Source organism: Ochlerotatus camptorhynchus, unplaced genomic scaffold (assembly GCF_037179485.1).
Source record: "Ochlerotatus camptorhynchus isolate MF236.1 unplaced genomic scaffold, CSIRO-AGI_Acam_v1.1 ptg000316l, whole genome shotgun sequence".
In the NCBI taxonomy this organism is placed as follows: domain Eukaryota; kingdom Metazoa; phylum Arthropoda; class Insecta; order Diptera; family Culicidae; genus Ochlerotatus; species Ochlerotatus camptorhynchus.
In genome coordinates this window covers 5148998-5167709 of record NW_027040804.1, presented here as the reverse complement: position 1 = coordinate 5167709, position 18712 = coordinate 5148998, and the positions used below count along the sequence as shown (strand labels likewise).

Sequence of the window (18712 nt, the reverse complement as noted above, 5' to 3'; positions counted from 1 at the left end):
GATTTATCAAAGAGCTCCAACAAAATTGATTCCAAAAAAGTTGCTAATAATTAGAAAGAAATTTTTTGAAATACTCCAAGAGGTTTCTAAATAATTCCAAATTTCGAAAGATTTATGCTAGAGTTAAAAGAAAATTTTGAAAAGGATTTCAATGAAATCAAAGTCTCAGAATAGGTTAAAGGGAATTCTAAGACGGATTCCAAACAATTTCTTAGAAGCGGTTTTGAGGAAATTCCAAAAAAGAATTCAATGGTAATTATTACGCAAAGTGTTTTCTGGTTAATTTTAAAAGAATTCTATAATAATTCAGAGCAGAATTCCAAGTTCATTCAAAAATCATGAGATTTTTTAATAAAATTAAAACCCGTGAAAAGAATAGTTCAGTTTCAGTTTTTATAAATATTTGTTTCTTAAGTCCAGCATCTTGTTTTAAGGCCCATGCACTTTACATCTGAAATTGAATCGCAAAAATCAATTTGAAATATTGCTGAGTGATTAAATTCTAAAAACAATAAGGCGGGAATCTGAAATTTTTTTTGCAGCAAATAGAGAAAGACATTCATTTTGTAAAAAAATCACTCTGTTTTAATGGTTCATTCTGAAATTCTGGTGTGAAAATTAATTCCTATGGTGTAATGAATCATTTTTTTCCCGGTTCTCTCATCGAATTCCCGGGTTTTCACGGTTATTACCGGTTACTTTTCAAATTCCCGGATATTTCCCGGTATTCCCGGTTTTCCCGGTTCGCTGGCCGGTTAGTGTGGTGGCCAAAATCAAAAGAGGCTACTGCACAGGGGAAACTAGCAAAATTTTAACGTCTAACATGCATTGCAATAACGGATGCGGTGCGTAGCACCCCATCAAAAGTAATCCCCAATATGCTGCCCTTGCATGAACATGTGCAACTAGAAGCGGAAAGAAGTGCTCTAAAAAGATCTAAAAAAGCCATGCCAGGTGATCTTGTTGGTCATCTAAGCATCTTACAATACTTCCAAAGAGGACCAGTGATGAGTATGAATGGAGACTGGATGACACCAGAGGACAATTATGACACTCCCTTCAACGCATGTGAAATGTTGCGTTTGGATTGGGAAACTGGTGGTCCTAACGTTCGTCAAGACTTAATCATATTTTTAACAGATGGCTCAAAAATTGGAATACGAACAGGTGCAGGAATCTTTGGCCCCGGGACAAATAATTCAGTTGCGATCCGACATTTTCCAACAGTGTTTCAAGCGGAAATTGTAGCCATACATGAATGTATACATGATTGTCCGAGGAGGAAATAGAGATGTGCAAATATTTGTATTTTTCTGATAGTCAAGCAGCGCTGAAAGCACTGAGTGCTTTCAAATGTACATCAAAGATCGTCTGGGAATGTATTCTCTCGCTTCGGCAACTGTACCAACGGAACTCAGTAAACTTATATTGGGTACCAGGAAAACTGTTGCATTGAAGGGAATGGAAGGGTAGACGACCTTGTATATACACTGGCTTAGTAACTGGGCACTGTCCAAGTAGATATCACATGAAGAACATTGGTCGGGTTCAGAGTTATATCTGTCGTTTCTGTAACTTGGAACGTGAAACCCCGGAACATCTGCTCTGCAGTTATGGTGCATTGCACAAGCGTAGATCCAAATTTCTTGGAAGTATTAGCTTACAACCTAGTGAAATTTGATCTGCAAATCCTGGAAAGGTAGTTGGTTTTATAAACCATATTATACCGGACTGGGAACTGTGTCCAGAAAATTAGCCGTCCACTCGTTAAATAGTGGTCTGTTTGCATGATACAAACAGCAAATAGGGATGGTACCACAAAAGTTTTACTCCCCTCCTCTAAAAAAAAAAGAACTTTGGTTCCTATAATAGTGGAATACATTGGTTTCTTATGGAGTCCACTGTTATAGAAACACTTCCGCAACTATAGGTGCAAAGGTGTGAAAATCTTAAAGAAAACTAATTGTTTTCCGTCATTTTTGAACAAATTTTAAGTTTGAAATTTGCAAATATGCATTATTTTAGTAGAGCTACCGATGAAAAATAATATTACCCGGGTTTTCCTCACTATTTCAGCACAACCCCCATACCGAAACTATAGGTACACCACTATTTCTGGAACACCTACCCTAATAAAAAGAAATTAAAGAAATTTTGCGCGACAATTTTTCAGAATACAAAGATAAGGTAGAGTAAATTTCAAAAGTTTTCTGGAGAAAATTCCTAAAGCACTCTGCACACTTTTATGGAGAAACTTTCTAGGGATTACCGGACAAAATTATACGATTATTGAAAGGAATCTAGAAACTACAAGTAATTCTGACGACATTCAGAAATGATCCTAAGGAAATCCTTGAGAAATGTGCAAACATATCCTGAGATAAGTTTTAAAAGAAATAATTTAGTTAAGATGTAGATCCATACAGAGAAATTTAAGATCCAGGATTAACAAAAATTAACAAAATTCTGAGACTTGATTTGAGAACAAATTTCAAGATCCTGGTCTTAGAAAACATTTCAAGATTATGGAGCTGTATTCAAAGTTCTAGGAGAAATATTCGAGACATCGATCATTGAATTTTAATTAATAAAAATGACATGTCAAAGTTCCAACCAAATTCCCAGTTACTTCCCAGTTAATTCCCGGATTTTTCGGTTCAGTGCAACACCGCATTTTTTTCAAGTTATTTTTACTCAAAATTGCCAAACATAATTTACCTGTAATGAACGTATTTTTTCCCACAACTCAGACGTCTTTTCGATTAGAAGTGACGTTTGCGTGCTACGGTTATATGTGTATGGGAAACGGAACAAAACTATTCAATTTGCTTGACAACATTTAAAAATTGCTAAATTTTCACCAAACCTGGGACTTATTTAGATTGAGAAAACTATACAGATTAACTTTTTCCAAGACCGTTAATATAAAACAACTAATATAATAACTTTTTGCACAGAAGTTGAACCGATTAGAGATCTTCAACGAAGTTGTTCTGTTTAGTTTTTTCAATCTAAGTTCCAGATTTTGTAAAAAATGAGCGTTTTCTGAATTTTTGACAAGCAATTGAACAGTTCAAATTTGGCACATCTGTTGGGGACCTCAATACGAATCGAGAGAGCTATGGGGAGAGTAGGTTATGCGAGGGGCCTCATAGCCTAGTCAGTGAAGGCACGGTATTACCAAGCCGGAGGCGGCGGGTTTGATTCCCAGTCCGGTCGAGGGAATCTTTCGGGTTGGAAATTTTCTCGACTTCCCTGGGCATAGAGTATCATTGTGCTTGCCACACAATATACAAATTCATGCATTGGTATTGGCATCGAAAGCTCTCAATTAATAACTGTGGAAGTGCAATTTAGAACACTAAGTTGAGAGCACGCAATAAGCTAATATGCGCTACGCAATAAGCTTGAAATGCGAGCAAGAAGAAAGAAGAAGAATGGGGGGAGTAGGGGGTTGTTATGTTGAACCACCCTAGTGCCCATACATACACAATCCCGTACGTACTGATCACAACAAATGCAGTAAATACATTCTCCATGATCGGTTGTCTCCATTCGAGAAGCAACAGTCAGTCCAAAATTGCCCACAGGCAACAACAGTGCCACATGCCAATAATTTTCTCCTAAATGCACCTCCATCCAATGTCAATGTCTCATGAAAATCCCCAGGCAGTAGTAAAAAAACCCCCACAGAGCCAACTAAACGACCCGTGCCAAATCGGAAAACATTTTCACGAAACTTGAAGCATATCCGATTCGATCGATCGTGGAAAATTGATTGATCCATCTCTCCCCGTGGAGCTCACCAGCCAGTCGTCCGTCACTCAGGTTCAATGTTGTGCACCGGTCGGTCTGTCGGTCGGTGCACTATCGGAATCCGGGTAAACCCATCCCGACGTGTGCGTTCCGGCAGCAGCCAGCCATCGATCGATAGAAAACACGAATAAACGATCAATTTATCATGTTTTCTACACGCTGGCACTGACTGGTTCGTCTTCAAGTCAATATTTTCCACCCATCGATAAAGGTTCAATTCAAGTGTCACGCGCGTCAAGCGAGGACCGTACCTAACCTACATTCAGAGTCCAAGTTGCAAATCTGTACGGTTCAATTCTCATCCTGAAAGTACCGTTCACTTTATCGCCTCCGGGCACAACAGCATACCGATTTCGGTTTTCAATAGCCGATTGAAAAACCTGAGGCAAACTGGTTAGAAATGGCAACCAGAGATGCATCTGCAGACCGGTAATTGCATTCCGATGGCGCTGCTGCTCCCCGTTCGGGTCAACGTAATCAATTTCTTATTTTCTTCTCGGACACCTATAAGCGGTGATGCATCGATTGTCGGGTGCATTCAAATGAGGTTGAAGCTTTCTACAGTGGTGCAAAACTAAAAACAAAGCGCAAGGGTCAAGGCGTGATTGGAAAGGTCCTTCGGCTACAGACGTTTCAGTCACGGGTCAAACTCAGCTAGTTAAAGAAGCGCAAAAAACCGAAAAAAGAAGCATTAGCGTTTTACTACGGAATACCTTCAAACATCATCTGCTCGTTGTCGTATCCGTAGGCCGAATGGTACGACGTGGTAGGTTCGATGAATCTGAAGGCAGCACCTCTTCCGGTCGGACACGAAGGAGACGGTTCGGCGGATCCATTCTCGAATACCGTTTCCTTGGGTAACCGTGGATTCGTTTTCTTAATTCTAACAAAGTCGACGTCCTCTTCGTCGTCTTCGTCATCGTTGGAGTATTCGTCATCCGTACGTCGAAGGAACAGATCCGGACTTCGATGGTACCCGGTGGACCCGCCGTTGAGCAGGTCTTTGGGCCTTCGTTGCGGACTTGCATTCAAGCTGGAAAGTTCTATTGTACTCTTCTCTAAGGTTTCGATGTTTTTCGAAATGCCAAAGTTGGCTTTCGTCTTCGATACAATTCCTTGATTCAGCAGTTGTGCAAGTTCTAAGTTCAGAGGAGTTCCGCATCCATCCGTTTCTTCGTCGTCGTTGTCTTCTCCGAACTGATATTCACCCACCGAGGAAATCCTCTGATACGGGAAGTCCTCGTAGTCGGCTTCTTCGTAATCAAAAACCTCATAGTCGGACGGCGAAGACGAGGATTTCTCGTTCTCCGTCGGACCGTTCGGCGAAACAGCGTTACTCATGACTTGGTCGTCGTCGTTACCGTACGTCGTAATACAACAGTCATCAATTTGTGGTGTGCGTAATATTGAAACGGAGAGTCAAAGGCACTTTGGGGGCTCAATCATAACTAAACGGGCGGCGGCGGCACACGCGCGAAAAGAGTACCGTTGGCCATCATTAGTTAGGGCTATAATTTCCGAACTTGGCGGTGGCGGCGTCGACGTCGACCTGGTGGTTGCAGCCGTCAAGTCGTTGGAGTTAAGATTTCATCATCGCACTTTTCCCGCACTCTCCTAGCACACAATGCAATTTGCATACAAATCTTTCGGGGGGCAGCTCGAAGCGCAGTAGCAATTTAACACCTGTGCGCACCTACCTCAACTCAAACTGGAGCAATTTAATTGATTGTTTTAGAAGCAATCCCCCTCTCCCTCCGAACCCAAGTCAACACAGCTGCTGTCTGTAACACTTCGAAGCTTAAGTAAGAATGAATAAATATAAGCTTTCCGTCGGTTCGGAGGGCGGGCGGAGCAGTAGGAAGTGAGCGGACGTGTGGAAAAATAACAATGGACGAGGAAAATGATTGGGAAATTAAAGCCAAAATATGACAGAGAAACGGGTTTGCGAAGGGAGGTGGTTGTGTGATGAAAATGAGCAAACATTCGAATAATTTGATAATGGGACCGTGTGTGCGCTTTAGGGAAAGAAAAGTGAAATTTTGTAATGCTATTGGATTCATGCACCGGGTGATTATGTATGGGTGATCGGTGATGTATTACAAAATTGTACGAAAATTGCGCGTAAACAATCATGTTCAAGCTGTAAGCAACCACGAAACGAAACATATGCATTATTAGGGAAATTAATTAATCGAACATATGTTAAAGAAGATTGAGATTTAACAAAATATATATTTGAAAAAATAATATAGTTGAATAATAAGCCGTGATTTGTTTTTGGCTCTCAATGAATTTTAAAATAGTTCTATCTTTTCAGTATGAGCATCTAAATTCTAGAAACTTTGGCTGCTGGTTGAACAGGTATTAAAGGTTTATAATTTGGCTTGATTTGCTAGGTCGGCATGAAGTTTGAGCAATTTTAGTAAATCGCTTCTTATTTGACCGCCCTTTTTTAATCTGCTATTTCTCGAAGTACAACTAATCAAATTAGCTAGAATTTATTATCATTTGTAGTCAAAACATTATTCTTTAAATTTGCTCAAATTTGATTTAAATACGTTCACGATGGAGCAGTTCCACAACAAATGACGAATCGGAGAAAACTCGACCTTTTCCGATTTCAATAAAACTTTGCCTAATTGTATGGGGGCTGTGTCATTTCACCGAAGAACTTTTCGCCGAATGGGTCATTTCGCCGAATTTTAATCATGATTCAATATACAATTAAAATGAATTTGGAACGCATTTAAATAATAGATATATGTTTATTATTTACAACATTCCGAAATCAGTAGATTATTTAAAAATTGCAGAAATCAGCACAACTTGAAAGAACTGGTCATGTTCAAAAGAAGGAAGCATTACATTTGAATAGCTTGCCAGGTTGAAAAAATCGAACCTTCTTAATCTTTTATCGAGACTGATTTCAAAATTTACTGAGCTTTGAGAAAAATTCAAAACCGTAGAAAATGGCTTGCTCTTCGGCGAAATGACCCATTCTACGAAATGACCTTCGGCGAAACGTCCTGCTAACATTTTGTAATATGAGCAATTATTAACATTTTTGCAAAAATACGACCATTTTGGATCTTCAATTTTTTTTTTCAAAATGGCATCTGTCATTTTTTCAATAAATTTTAGACGAAATGATCGAAATGACGTCTGATACAAAGTTGTAGAGAAATATATACACGGTATTATTATTTAGTCATTTTCATTAAATATTTAATAAAAGTGTATCTTCAATTTTTATAGTTTTTTTGTAAAAGCCCATTAAAAAATGCAAAATTTTGGAATATTTAAAACTATGGACACTTGGAAATTGACAGAAATTGTAAAACAAGAACTTATGGACAATTTTTTCGAATTTTTTTGCTAGTTTAATCTTTAATTATGTAATTTCTACACATAAAACAATATTTGAGACATTCTAAATAGTTGTCTGTGCAAACATTACATACAAAAGATGTAAACAAGAAGTTCTAATATGTGACCAAAAGTTGATGATCTACGATTTTTGTAAATTTTCAGGTGTCAATGGGTTTAAAAATTTCAAAAGTTTGCTTTTTTCTAAAGATTTAAAAAAATGTTAAAATTAAAGGTAATTGATATTTGAAATAAATGAGTTTATTGGTATTTTTACTCAAAATAACTATAAAAAAATACCGTGTAGATTTTTCCCAGAAAGATTTTTGCTTTTCTCCACAATTTTGTCTCAAACGTCATTTCGAACAGATGTGTCGTTTCCGTCGTACAATTTATTGAAAAATGTCAAAGAAGCTATTAAAAAAAAATACAAGATCCAAAATGGCCGAATTTTTGCCAAAATGCGAATGATTGCCCATTACCAACAATTATGCAAAGTTTTATGCAAATCAGAGAAGGTCGAGTCAAACATTTTTTTTGTGTAGATGGAAAACATTACAACAGTATGACTTTTTTTAAATACTATATTTATTATTGGCACGGTATTACCAAGCCGGAGGCGGCGGGTTCGATTCCCGCGAAAAAAATTCTGGATCTCCCTGGGCATAGAGTATCGTTGTGCTTGCCACACAATATACAAATTCATGCATTTGTATTGACATCGAAAGCTCTGCTGAGGAACGTGCATTTAGAACACTAAGTTTTTTTTTTAAATAATTACTTAATTTGTACAGGCTCAATCGAATAAACTTTGCAGAGCCGAGTTATCATTTCCGCTATACATTATTACTGTCTTATATTTAAAGCTAAAGGAACTGGACCGAGTACTCGCGGTTGTCTCGAGGTTAGTGGAGATTTACATTTTTTTTTATCTAAAAAAAAACACTAAGTTGAGAACACACTATAAGTTAATATGCACTAAGTTTGAAATGCGAATAAGAAGAATAAGAATAAGAAGATTTATTATTGAGATTTTTAGCCTGTTGACTAGTTCATCTCATAAAACAGCATGGGTTATTTTTCACCATGTATAAAAAATAACTGATTTTACAACTTAGCCGTACTTGTTTTTCATTTAGCAGACAACAGTCTCGACATTCCCGTTCAAAAGTACTTTTAAGGTATGGGCAAAATAATTTAGACTAGCAAAATTTTGTCCAACTTAAAAGTGCCACAGTTCCATTTAAGTTTTCTTATACAGGGCCAAACATTATGTGTAACGTGCAATTTTTCTTCCGCTGATCTGAAATATTATTTTTCTCACCAACTAGGGTCTATTATAAGTCTACTGCAGGTTGAAGATCTTTAATCGGTCCATGAACAACTAAGCAAATATTAAAAAAAAAAAAAACTTCATCATTGTTTGTTATGGTTCACATTTGAACTGAAATTCGGCCATTTTGAAACTAGTAAAAAACTGCAAACTGGCATATGGGTCATTCCAGCTCAAGTGGGTACACCACCTGTGGTCGATGTCACCTATTTGAGCCAAACTTGGCCAAAACGCTTATTTTGACATTCTGAACAAACGCTTTATTTGATTTTGCCCTGAGGTGCCTAGATCCCTCTTGGCTACAACCCTGGATTTTCGAGATTTTTAAAATTTCAACTTTCATAAGAGATTACTCTACAACCAAATAAGCTATTCGTGATCTTAGAACGTCAATTTGAAGGTTTTTTTTTAATGTAGATTCTTATAGGCGTACCAATTTTTTTATAGGTACTACAGTAAACAGGCTGATTACCGGCAGGTATCCAAATTGTCAAAAAATGGCATATTTTTACCATGGGCGGGATGTTTTATTTCTCATTATTTTGGGCTCAAATTTTCACCACACTTTGGAAAACTTGAAGTTTTTTGAGATATGACCAGATGAGTGAGTTGGAGTTTTAGGCTTTTCTGGTGGAAAATCAATGCTATTTAACATTTTTATTTTTTTCTTGAATTGCTTCGGCGTGCACAATAATATTTCTATGTTATTTTTCACATGTTCTGAGCAGGATTCTCATTACATAAAATCGTAACTAGCTCATTTATTTACTTCTGTTCATAATTTAATTGTGGTCCTAAAAGTGAACAATACATTCCTATGGGATACAGCCAAAACGTTGTGCTTTAGAAGTACGATGAAATCAGTCGTGGAATATCACGAATAGCTTATTTGGTTGTAGAGTAATCTCTTCTGAAAGTTGAAATTTTTAAAATTCCCGAAAATCCAGGGTTGCAGCCTATAAGGATCTAGGCACTTTAGAACTAAATCAAAAAAGGCGTTTGTTCAGAATGCCAAAATAAGCGTTTTGGCCTAGTTTGGCTCAATTCGGTGATATCGACCACAACTTTTTTAAATACTGTACCCACTTGAGCTGGAATGACCCATATTTGATATTTTTCAACAAATCATAACTCAAAAACGTCACTTCCAATCTAAATATACGTCTGAGACAAAGAATTCTTTTCAGTAGATGTACACTGAGGCAAACAGACTTAAGGTTGAGGCTCGACTTATGAACGACACATATGAATTTCATAAGCACGACTTATGAAAAGATTTTCATCTAACATGAGGTAGCTCTTATAAGCCTTTAGCCATTCCTTTTTCCCAAGCTTTGACAGACGAGTGGACCAGACCAGGGCTCTACATTTTCGAAGCTCTAAACTGCACTAGAGTTTTGTTTCTTTCATACAACGTGTTCAACGCGTCATTTCTTTAACGCCTAGCTAGACTACCAGCACGAAACGAAAGTGAAAAAGAAGCACGCTTAGAACGCTTAGAACGGTTGTGGATTTTCTCGTCGTTGCTTTGCTCATCGCTTTCAACGAAAGTGACGTCGATTTTCGAGTTGAACGAAACCTCATTTTGGCTTTCAATCCCTTTCACCGACACTCTATCACCGCCCTTTCAATTTGTTTAATATGCGTTATGTTCCATTTTAGAGACTTAGAGTGGTAAGAGACTTAAGTTAGACATGAAACAATCGAGATCTAGAGATTCTGGTGTTTACAGGGTGGCCAGTGAATTTTAATTTTAAAATTCCCGGTTTTTCCCGGTTCTCAAAATATTTCTGGTTTTTAATATTTAGTAAAAATAAAGATTGCAATATTACGTTATTTTCGAGGTACTTTTAAATAACTTTTTTTTAGACTCGAGTCCTTTTATGATTGTAAAGCGCCAGAATTGACAAAGTACCAGATTCATAGATTTTCTAAGGTCCCATAGCCAAGCGCTGTCGTCATTATGCCGAACTTTAGAGGAAGAGATTAAATTAAGAAATTGTTTTAAAAATCTTGAGCTTGATTCGGTGCAAGACATTTTGTTTAAGGAGTCGTGATCTGTACGAATATAAATCTTAACAAAAAATGTAATCTTAAGAAAAAAAAAATAATTTCTAAGGTTTTGAGACTTTGACATATGTTTAGAGTCTTAGAATATGCCTTTTTCAATTTGTGAGTAACGAAAATCTATTCTAGAGTTTTTTTTCAACAAAATGAAACTGAGAAAAATGCTCACAATGTGGGATTTTGAAAAATGATTCTAGATCCCTGAGTGGGCTTGGAAAAATGTTCAGGGTTCTAATAATATGAAGAATTTTTTTTTATAAAATTTGAAAATTCCAAATTTTGAGCAGAACTTGAAGGAAAATTCAACGGAGCTTTGACAAGAATCCCAAACTAATTCTAGTCCTAACGAACTGACGAGAAGAATTACAAGGGAGTTGTGCAGGGTGTCCATTCAAGTCCAATTTTTCAATTCCCGGTTTTTCCCGGTTATTAAAAAAAAACCCAACCCAAAAATCACCGTTTCCTTAAACTAAAAAGGCGTTTAACCGTTTATAGATAATCATATATTTTTTTCAGCAGAATTGCTACAGAATTGCTCTACAATACGTCTATTTCGTTAAAAAAAATAGATGAGATTTGTATTGATATGTTTATGATCTAGATCTTCAACATCTCTTGGAATCATGAATTCGTATAAAATCAAAGAGTCTCCTGCAAAAAATGAGCCTTAATGTTGTATTTGGATGTCGGAAAAAGCAAATCTCGATTACTTTTTCGAAGGGACGTATCAGCTATTGTAAACAATACATTTGATCGTCGATTTGGCGTAACTGGTAGCTCGCCCGTGCATGCTAACACTACCATCAGATACGGGAAATTTCCCCCTACCTGCAAGTGGTGTTAGTAAGCGTGTGCGAGCTACCAGCTACGTCAAATTAACGATCAAATGCTTTGTTTACAAAAACTGATACGACTCTTCGAAAAAGTAATCGAGATATATCAAAACAAGTTACCTAACCAAGAGAATTGCAATATTAAAAGTTCTTAAAATCTTCCTGGAGTTTATATCTTGAAGTTCTACAAGCCAAATAACATTTTCTGGGATACAAAGATGTGTTACCAAAATAATTATATTTCATCCAAGTTGTCTGGGAGATATTTTACAGGTTAACCATTTTGAGCACTTTTGAGCATATTGAGTTCATAACATCATTTAAAATGATCAATTTTGTTTAAAAAAAAACATTGTTGGATTATCAAAATCATCCCGGATATCTGCTCTTGAAGTTCTGCAGACTCAACAAGGTATACGATGATTAGACTCAATGATAGAATGGGTAAGCCTTTGTGAAGCCCCATAATATAATTGGTTTTTATTATTAGGTTTTCCAAAATGCCTGGAGTTCAGATCTTTTTTTTTTATTATTATTAAAGTCAATTTAACACGCTTGGATCATTCGTGACTTATGTCAGTTAAATTTGAACTCAGGATAATGATGATTTCCCCTAGCTAGACGATTTATCTCTAAGATAATTAAGTACTTCGACTTTGGCGCGAGAGGTATAGGTTCAGATCTTTATGTTTTACAAGGTTTTCAAGGTATTCTACGATGTCCTGACTAATTTTGTGTATCTGGTTAACACAAATACAGACATTAATTTTAATTTATCTCTAGACCAATCATTTCATGAGTTTAAAATTTCGTTGATTGTGTCCGGTGTCGAACATTTGCATGCCAAGTATGATCGGGTATGCAAGGAGTTTTAGATCGGTCATTTTTTTTAATGGCTTGAATCTGCCCAAGTAACTGTTTTGGTTTTATGAGGGTTCTGTAGACCATGATTTAAACTTGCAGCATGCTTTAAAACCTCGATAAAGCTTTCAATGTTACTTGGGTGCTTTTCTATCTTCAAGTATCTTCGTAACAAGTTATAGTATGTCTGGCTCAGGCTTAAGAACTACTTCACTCAGAAAACTGTAGCAAAAGAATTCAAGCATCTTTCTTCCAATGAAACCAAACACAACGGCAAAATCACCGTTTACCCCGTGCGCTAACAGATTGTGAAAGAAAAGAATAGAATGTTTTGTAATTTTGAAGATTTTTGATACTTTATCTCAATGAAAGACATAATATGAAAGTTGTAAACAGATGTTTAAACAAAATAATATAATTATGTAAAATTGATTGATTCCATGTAACATTGCAAGTTTTATAAAGATTCTTCACGATTCTTCACCCTGATTGTGAGAAAAACTTCAAGGAAACCGATCTAGGTGATTCTGAAGAGAATTGTATGCGGATTGTGAGGAGAATTTTTAAGGTGAATTTAAAAAGAAATATAAACAGAATTTGAAGGGTTTTCTGAAAATAATTTCAAAGTAATACTGAGGAAGATTCACAGAATCAATTTAAGGAAGATTTGAGAAAAATACCGAAGGAATCGTGTTCTGAGGGAAATAAAGAAAAATACTGAAGAATTTTAATTTAATACTTAAGAAAGTTTCAAGAAAATTCAGCATAAAATTACAAGGTATTCTGAGGAGAATTCCAAAGAATTTCTGAGGAGAGTTTTGCGAAAGGTCAAATAATTTCAAAGGTTTAAGATGATTAAGAGATGAATAAACTATTTTTGAGCTGATGAAACACGTTTGCTTGATCAACCTCAAGCTGTTATTAAGGTGTATTTTTTATGGTTTTCCCGGTTCGCTGGCCACCTCGTGTTTATTTTTTTAGAGCTGCTTGGATTAAATGCTTCATTTTAATTAAGTCAGTTAGGTTTTACTGGGTTTTTGAATTCTGGAAATGTTCGGTAAAAGTTTAAAAATCTGTGAAAATTCAAAAATGAGAAAGTTCATTCCGAACTTGTACATACTTAGCTCTATTAACCCCATTTAATGATATCATACAAATTTGGCGATTTTATTGATTGCTGAAGAATTTTAATTAAATTCTTAAGAAAGTTTCAAGAAAATTCAGCACAGGAATCCAAGGTATTCTGAAGAGAATTTCAAATAATTTCTGAAGAGAGTTTTGCGAAAGGTTAAATAATGTCAAAGGTTTAAGATGATTAAGAGCTGAATAAACCATTTTTTGAGCTGAAGAAGCTGTTTGCTTGATCAACCTCAAGCTGTTAATCAGCTTTCATTTCGCTGGCCGCCTGTGTTTATATTTTTTTAGAGGTCCTGTGATTATATCCTTTACTTTTATTTTAGTCAGTTAGGTTTTTCTGGGTTTTGAATTCCGGAAATGTTCAGTAAAAGTTTAAAAATCTGTGAAAATTAAAAAATGAGAAAGTTTTTTCTGAACTTATACATAGGAAGCTCTGTTAACCCCATTTAATGATAGAATAAAAATTTGGCGATTTTATTGATTGCTTATTGGCTTAGAACAATAATAATAATGTAATAGGGAAAATGGCTCTAATGTTGGCCTTTGAATCTAAGATAGGCCGACTTTACATCCATTTCCCCTACAAGTCAACTCTCCACAAATTAATTTTTTTCAAATAGACGGCACATTCAACCGCGAAATGTAAAATTCTATTACATATTTACATATAAAGTATACAGAATTTGCAATATTTCACGGCATAAACAGATTCTGTAATGTTGTCGTCGGAAGGTTTTTTTTATATTATTTTGCTTTTTTTGTGTTATCTAAGTTTTAGAACGAAGTGTGTTCCCGCAAATGCACTGCTGTTAGAAAATCATCTCGTGAGGGTTCTATATGAAAATATTACGCTACAATCCATTGTAAGAACATTTGTAGGAAATCTACCCTTACATTTGATGTACATTACATTTTTGGACTGCGACCCTTAAAATGAATTTTCATTTATTTATTATTATAGGTAGGTATGTCTAGATTTTTCGCGATACGTCGATGGCTGTTTTGACATCGCATTATGCACAGTTAACTGTATGTATTTTCAAGAGGCTCCAAAAATCCCAGTTTTAGTAATAATCCAATGATGTTAGCTTGTGCAAAAATTTGCAATCCAATACTCAACTGGTTATGAAGTATTCCATGTTGGCAACGGTCCGATATAGTTTCGTATCAATCAGATTAACGCTTTCCATTTTCTTGACGCTTCTATCTTCACTAATTGATTGAATCTCAATTTATTCGTACCACGCCAGGTACAACAAGTCACATATTACATTTTCAAGCTGTCCATAGCTGGACAATCACAAATTTCATCACCGATGTCCGTCACAGTCCGTGAGAAAGAAAACAGTCTGTTTTCACAAACAGTGCATCGTAAACACTTTAAAACAGTCCATTTAGCAGCATCAAAACAGGAGCAACATTTAAACCGATCCAACCGCCGGAAAATCAAAACAACTTAAGACGAAGAACGACACCAACGAAAAACCCGCCAAAACAGAAACAACGAATCGAAAGGTTTGCACGCCACGAACCACCGACTTAAGCTGGCAAAGCGAGACTGAGAGTTGGCCAATCTCCGATGCTGAGTCAGAGCAGCAGCCAAGTAGCTGCTGGGCTAAGGCGGGCTCTCTGCATCATCAAAACATTGGTAGCTGAGCCACGGCCAGCTTGCCAGCCAGTCAACCAGCCAGCCAGCGAGACGGGTCGGAAGTGGCAACGGAACGAAACAGATCAAAACAACTGGCTGAGGAGCTGGTTGGTGCAAGAGAGCGTAGAATGCGTCGTTGTTGCTCTTCGATGCCTGCTTCAATGTCGGTCGGATTGGTAAGATTTATGTATATTTCCTTGGAGTTGGGAGAGTTGGGTTTCGGAGAGCTTTTGTAGGTTCTCTGGGGGTCTTGGGGAGAGCCAGAGATGGCTGGCTTGGAAGTGTTGCCAACGCAGAAGGTCGAATTGATGCAAGAAGGTGGCTTAATACTGCTCGAATGTTCAATAATGGGTTTTCAGAAATTGAATTGAAATGTTCCGTTCCAATATTTTCAAAACAAATATATTAACCAGTTTCGGATCCAGGACCTTCGGTTCTAGAGGCCAACTCGGATACACAATACCATATTCTCGAGAAATTGCCGATTTGCATTTTTCGCAATGAATTTTACTTTTGCATATTTTGCAGCCCAACTGTCCCAATCTTCATGGGACTGTTTAAAATCTCACCTTTCTACAGTGCGAAATTTCCGCTAAATAAGCAAATTTACCAACAATAAAATTTTAACTGCTTCCACCTTTGTCTCATAAAAGAAAAAAAAATAATCTCATTTCGCAGAGGCAATTCGCGTCCGTAGATTAATTTTGATACAATTCTTTTCCTCTTTCGCATGCCGCCGTTTCGGACTGGTTGACAGTTTGCGTCAAAACTCGCCTCTGCAGTTTTTTTGTGGACTTTAGGCCGACGCCTTTGCTGCTCCACATGAATTATGCCATTTTCAATTACCATTTCGAAAATATAATCGCATCATAAAAATAACCCAAGGAAAAAGCCAACAACAATCCTACACGGAGATAAGATAATCATTTTTTCCATCGGACTGTTGTCCGGCTGCAAAACGACCATGTGAAACAATTTTCCAGCCGTTATTTCGTGTCTTCGTTCGGTTCGTCTTATTCAATTTAAATATAATACGACCGTTAGCTCGACCACCATCGGAAAATCACCTAATTAACCCCCTCGACGTTGACGGCAGAAGCAGCAGGTGCCGAAAAGTGGGTGCCAGTTGGAAGCTTACCGAAAATCATTTTACCCCACACGCTTTGAGCTAGTAAAACTTTCGTCCAACGCCCCCAAGTTGGGCTGCTGACTGCTGGCCGAAAACAATGCTCCAGCAGTTTAGTTGCCGAGCAGATTGATGCTTAAACTAGGGTTAAATTAATACCAAATAGATGTGAGAATTAAGGTACTTTGTTTTCTTTTTCCTCGATGGTTGGGGCCCAACTGTAGTTACGCAACAGCAGGTCGTTGTTGTGCAGGGGGAGTGGTTGCAACCGGCAAGTTTGACCAAGTTTTAATGGGATTTTAAACACGATGCACACAGATCGTGCGACCTGCCCAAAATTGACAGCTATTGACGGTGGCGCTGCCCGGCCTCTTAGGTCGTCCGGTTGGTCCGGAGTGAGCGTTCATCGTTTTCGAAAGGTGTGAAGAAAATGCGTGGGAAAATTTCGTAGTGTGCTCCAATTGGAATTGATGGGCATCTGAGCTTATCCATAAAGCACTTTTCGACAGATGTAACTTTAACTGGCTTTGAACTGTTGTGACAGGTTTTTATTGTGGTCTTAGGGTCTCCTTCAATGGTAAGTGAATCATATTTTGTTCACGGACGAATGGCCGTTATTCAGTTCAAGGGAATAATTAATATTTGATTACAGATTTTTCGTGACTTAACTGAGCAGTTCCATGCCAAATAACAAAAAAAAATAAACAAATTTTAGATTTTACCTCTCAGAACTCCATGAAACTTGTTTCTGCTGGAATGAGGCCTTTTGACTAAAGCATAATTTTTCAAAATAACGTATCCTTATTTTCAATAATTCATATCTTATCGAAATGACATCTGAGGAATGAGTTGTAGGAAAACGGATTGCATTTCCAGAAAAAAAAAGTTGAGGGTTGTGTCCAAAGCACGACCGCATTGTTAACGTAGAACTACGAGATTATTTTACTGTTCCATTCAATAATATATAAATGACAAAATAAATGGTTAAGAAAATTATTTGAAAATTAGAAACCCTTGATATTTTTTCACAGATGTCCCTTGGAACTTTCATTAGAATTCACTTGAAATTATCGTTCTAATTCCCTCAGAATTTAATACTCTCGGAATTTCTTTGAAGTTCTCATAAGAACTCTCTTATAAGAAATCCTCTTTACAATCGTCATGTAATTTCACACAGAACCACCTAATAATTCTAGTTTGAACTTAAACAATTGACTTTGCGTTGTAGTCAAAACTCTATAAAAATACTTCCAAAAACTGCATTGGAATTTGTATATTACAAACCTCGCTATCTCTAGAATTCATTCTAAAATTTCATCTAAATTCCTTTGGGTTTTTCATCAAAATTATAAAATAAGTTCTTTAAAGTGATTGTATCCGGAAAATCTAGTAGAAGATTGTTATTTTCCAAAGAGGGGACGAAGTATATTTTTGTCTTGGTTCATCATCAAAATTCACGGACTTCTCCCGGTGATTTAGAATTTCCAACTTTTTCCCGATTTCCCGGTTAACTGGTCACCCTGTGTTCAGTATACAATACGTCTTATCCATCTGAATAACATTCTAGAGAAAGCAATCTCCTATCTAGTCGAAGCACAGAAATCGAAACTAACTCAAAGAGTGAGTTACTTTTGCTCATTCGTAAGGATACATTTCTAAAAGCGTTGGTCACTCAGCGCATGAGTAACCTACGTAAAAGTGACTCACTCTCTGAATAAGATTCGTTTTCAGTGAATGTAGACTGCTTAAGCAAGCTTTTTGAATCAAATGTTACCAGCGCTGCATGGTGAGTGAATTCTGAACTAAGAGGTCAATGATGCGATAGGTATTGTCCATCCGAATAACTTCATTGATACAGAAACCTGCTTTCTGGCCGTGCTGTCAAGTTAAAACATGGAATTTGATGAAAATTGCACACTGAGCTTGACTGTCAAATGTCTAGCTGAGATGGCAAGCTTAATACAGAATGAGTCTCTTTTACTGATTCGCATGGAGATTTTTTTTTTAATCGTAGGTTACTCATGCGTTGAATAACCTACGCTTTTAAGAAAAAAATCATACGAATGAGTAAAAGTGACTCACAACTCAGTAAAAGTTATTCACTCTCTGAGTTAGTTTCGTTTTCAGTGTGCAACGCTACACCCCTGTTTATCACTCGGCAGCCCAACTATGACTACAGTCAAACTTAGTAAAAGTATTAAAATTACGTTTATTTCTGTTAATTATGATTTTAGATTGTTTTAACATTTTAATTGAATAGCCTATCAGGCTCTACATAATTTTTAATTAGTTATTCTAATTTACGTATTCACGTTTTTCTACTAGTTTACCGAATACCCCTTAGGGGTGTTGTATGTTTGAATTGAAAAAAAGTGATAACCTACCTAACTACAAGTATAACTTAGCCTAACGTGCTACATCAAACGTTCTGCGTTTCGCTTACTTAAGCATTTGGATTATCATTCAATGTCCCTCCTTTTTTTCTGTATTTAGTTGATGTAGGTGAATGAGGTCGAGGTCGACCC

The 18712-nt window shown here is 36.8% G+C and overlaps 2 protein-coding genes across 12 annotated transcripts in view; both read right to left on the bottom strand.

Moving 5' to 3' along the window:
* Positions 1–18712, bottom strand: part of Cdk5alpha (Cdk5 activator-like protein) — a 572471-nt gene that overhangs the window by 134704 nt on the left and 419055 nt on the right. The gene's annotated exons all lie outside the window — the stretch shown is intronic.
* Positions 1–18712, bottom strand: part of milt (trafficking kinesin-binding protein milt) — a 344265-nt gene that overhangs the window by 79835 nt on the left and 245718 nt on the right. The window contains exon 1 of one of the 11 annotated variants that reach the window (XM_065229557.1): positions 14534–16064. The exons of 9 other annotated variants lie outside the window; for them this stretch is intronic. In XM_065229557.1, coding sequence (XP_065085629.1) covers positions 14534–14603 — 70 coding nt within the window. In that variant the 5' untranslated portion in view covers positions 14604–16064. Of the gene's footprint in view, positions 1–4529; positions 5185–14533; positions 16065–18712 lie in introns of those variants that run through there. One more of the 11 variants, XM_065229552.1, reaches the window with a different exon arrangement.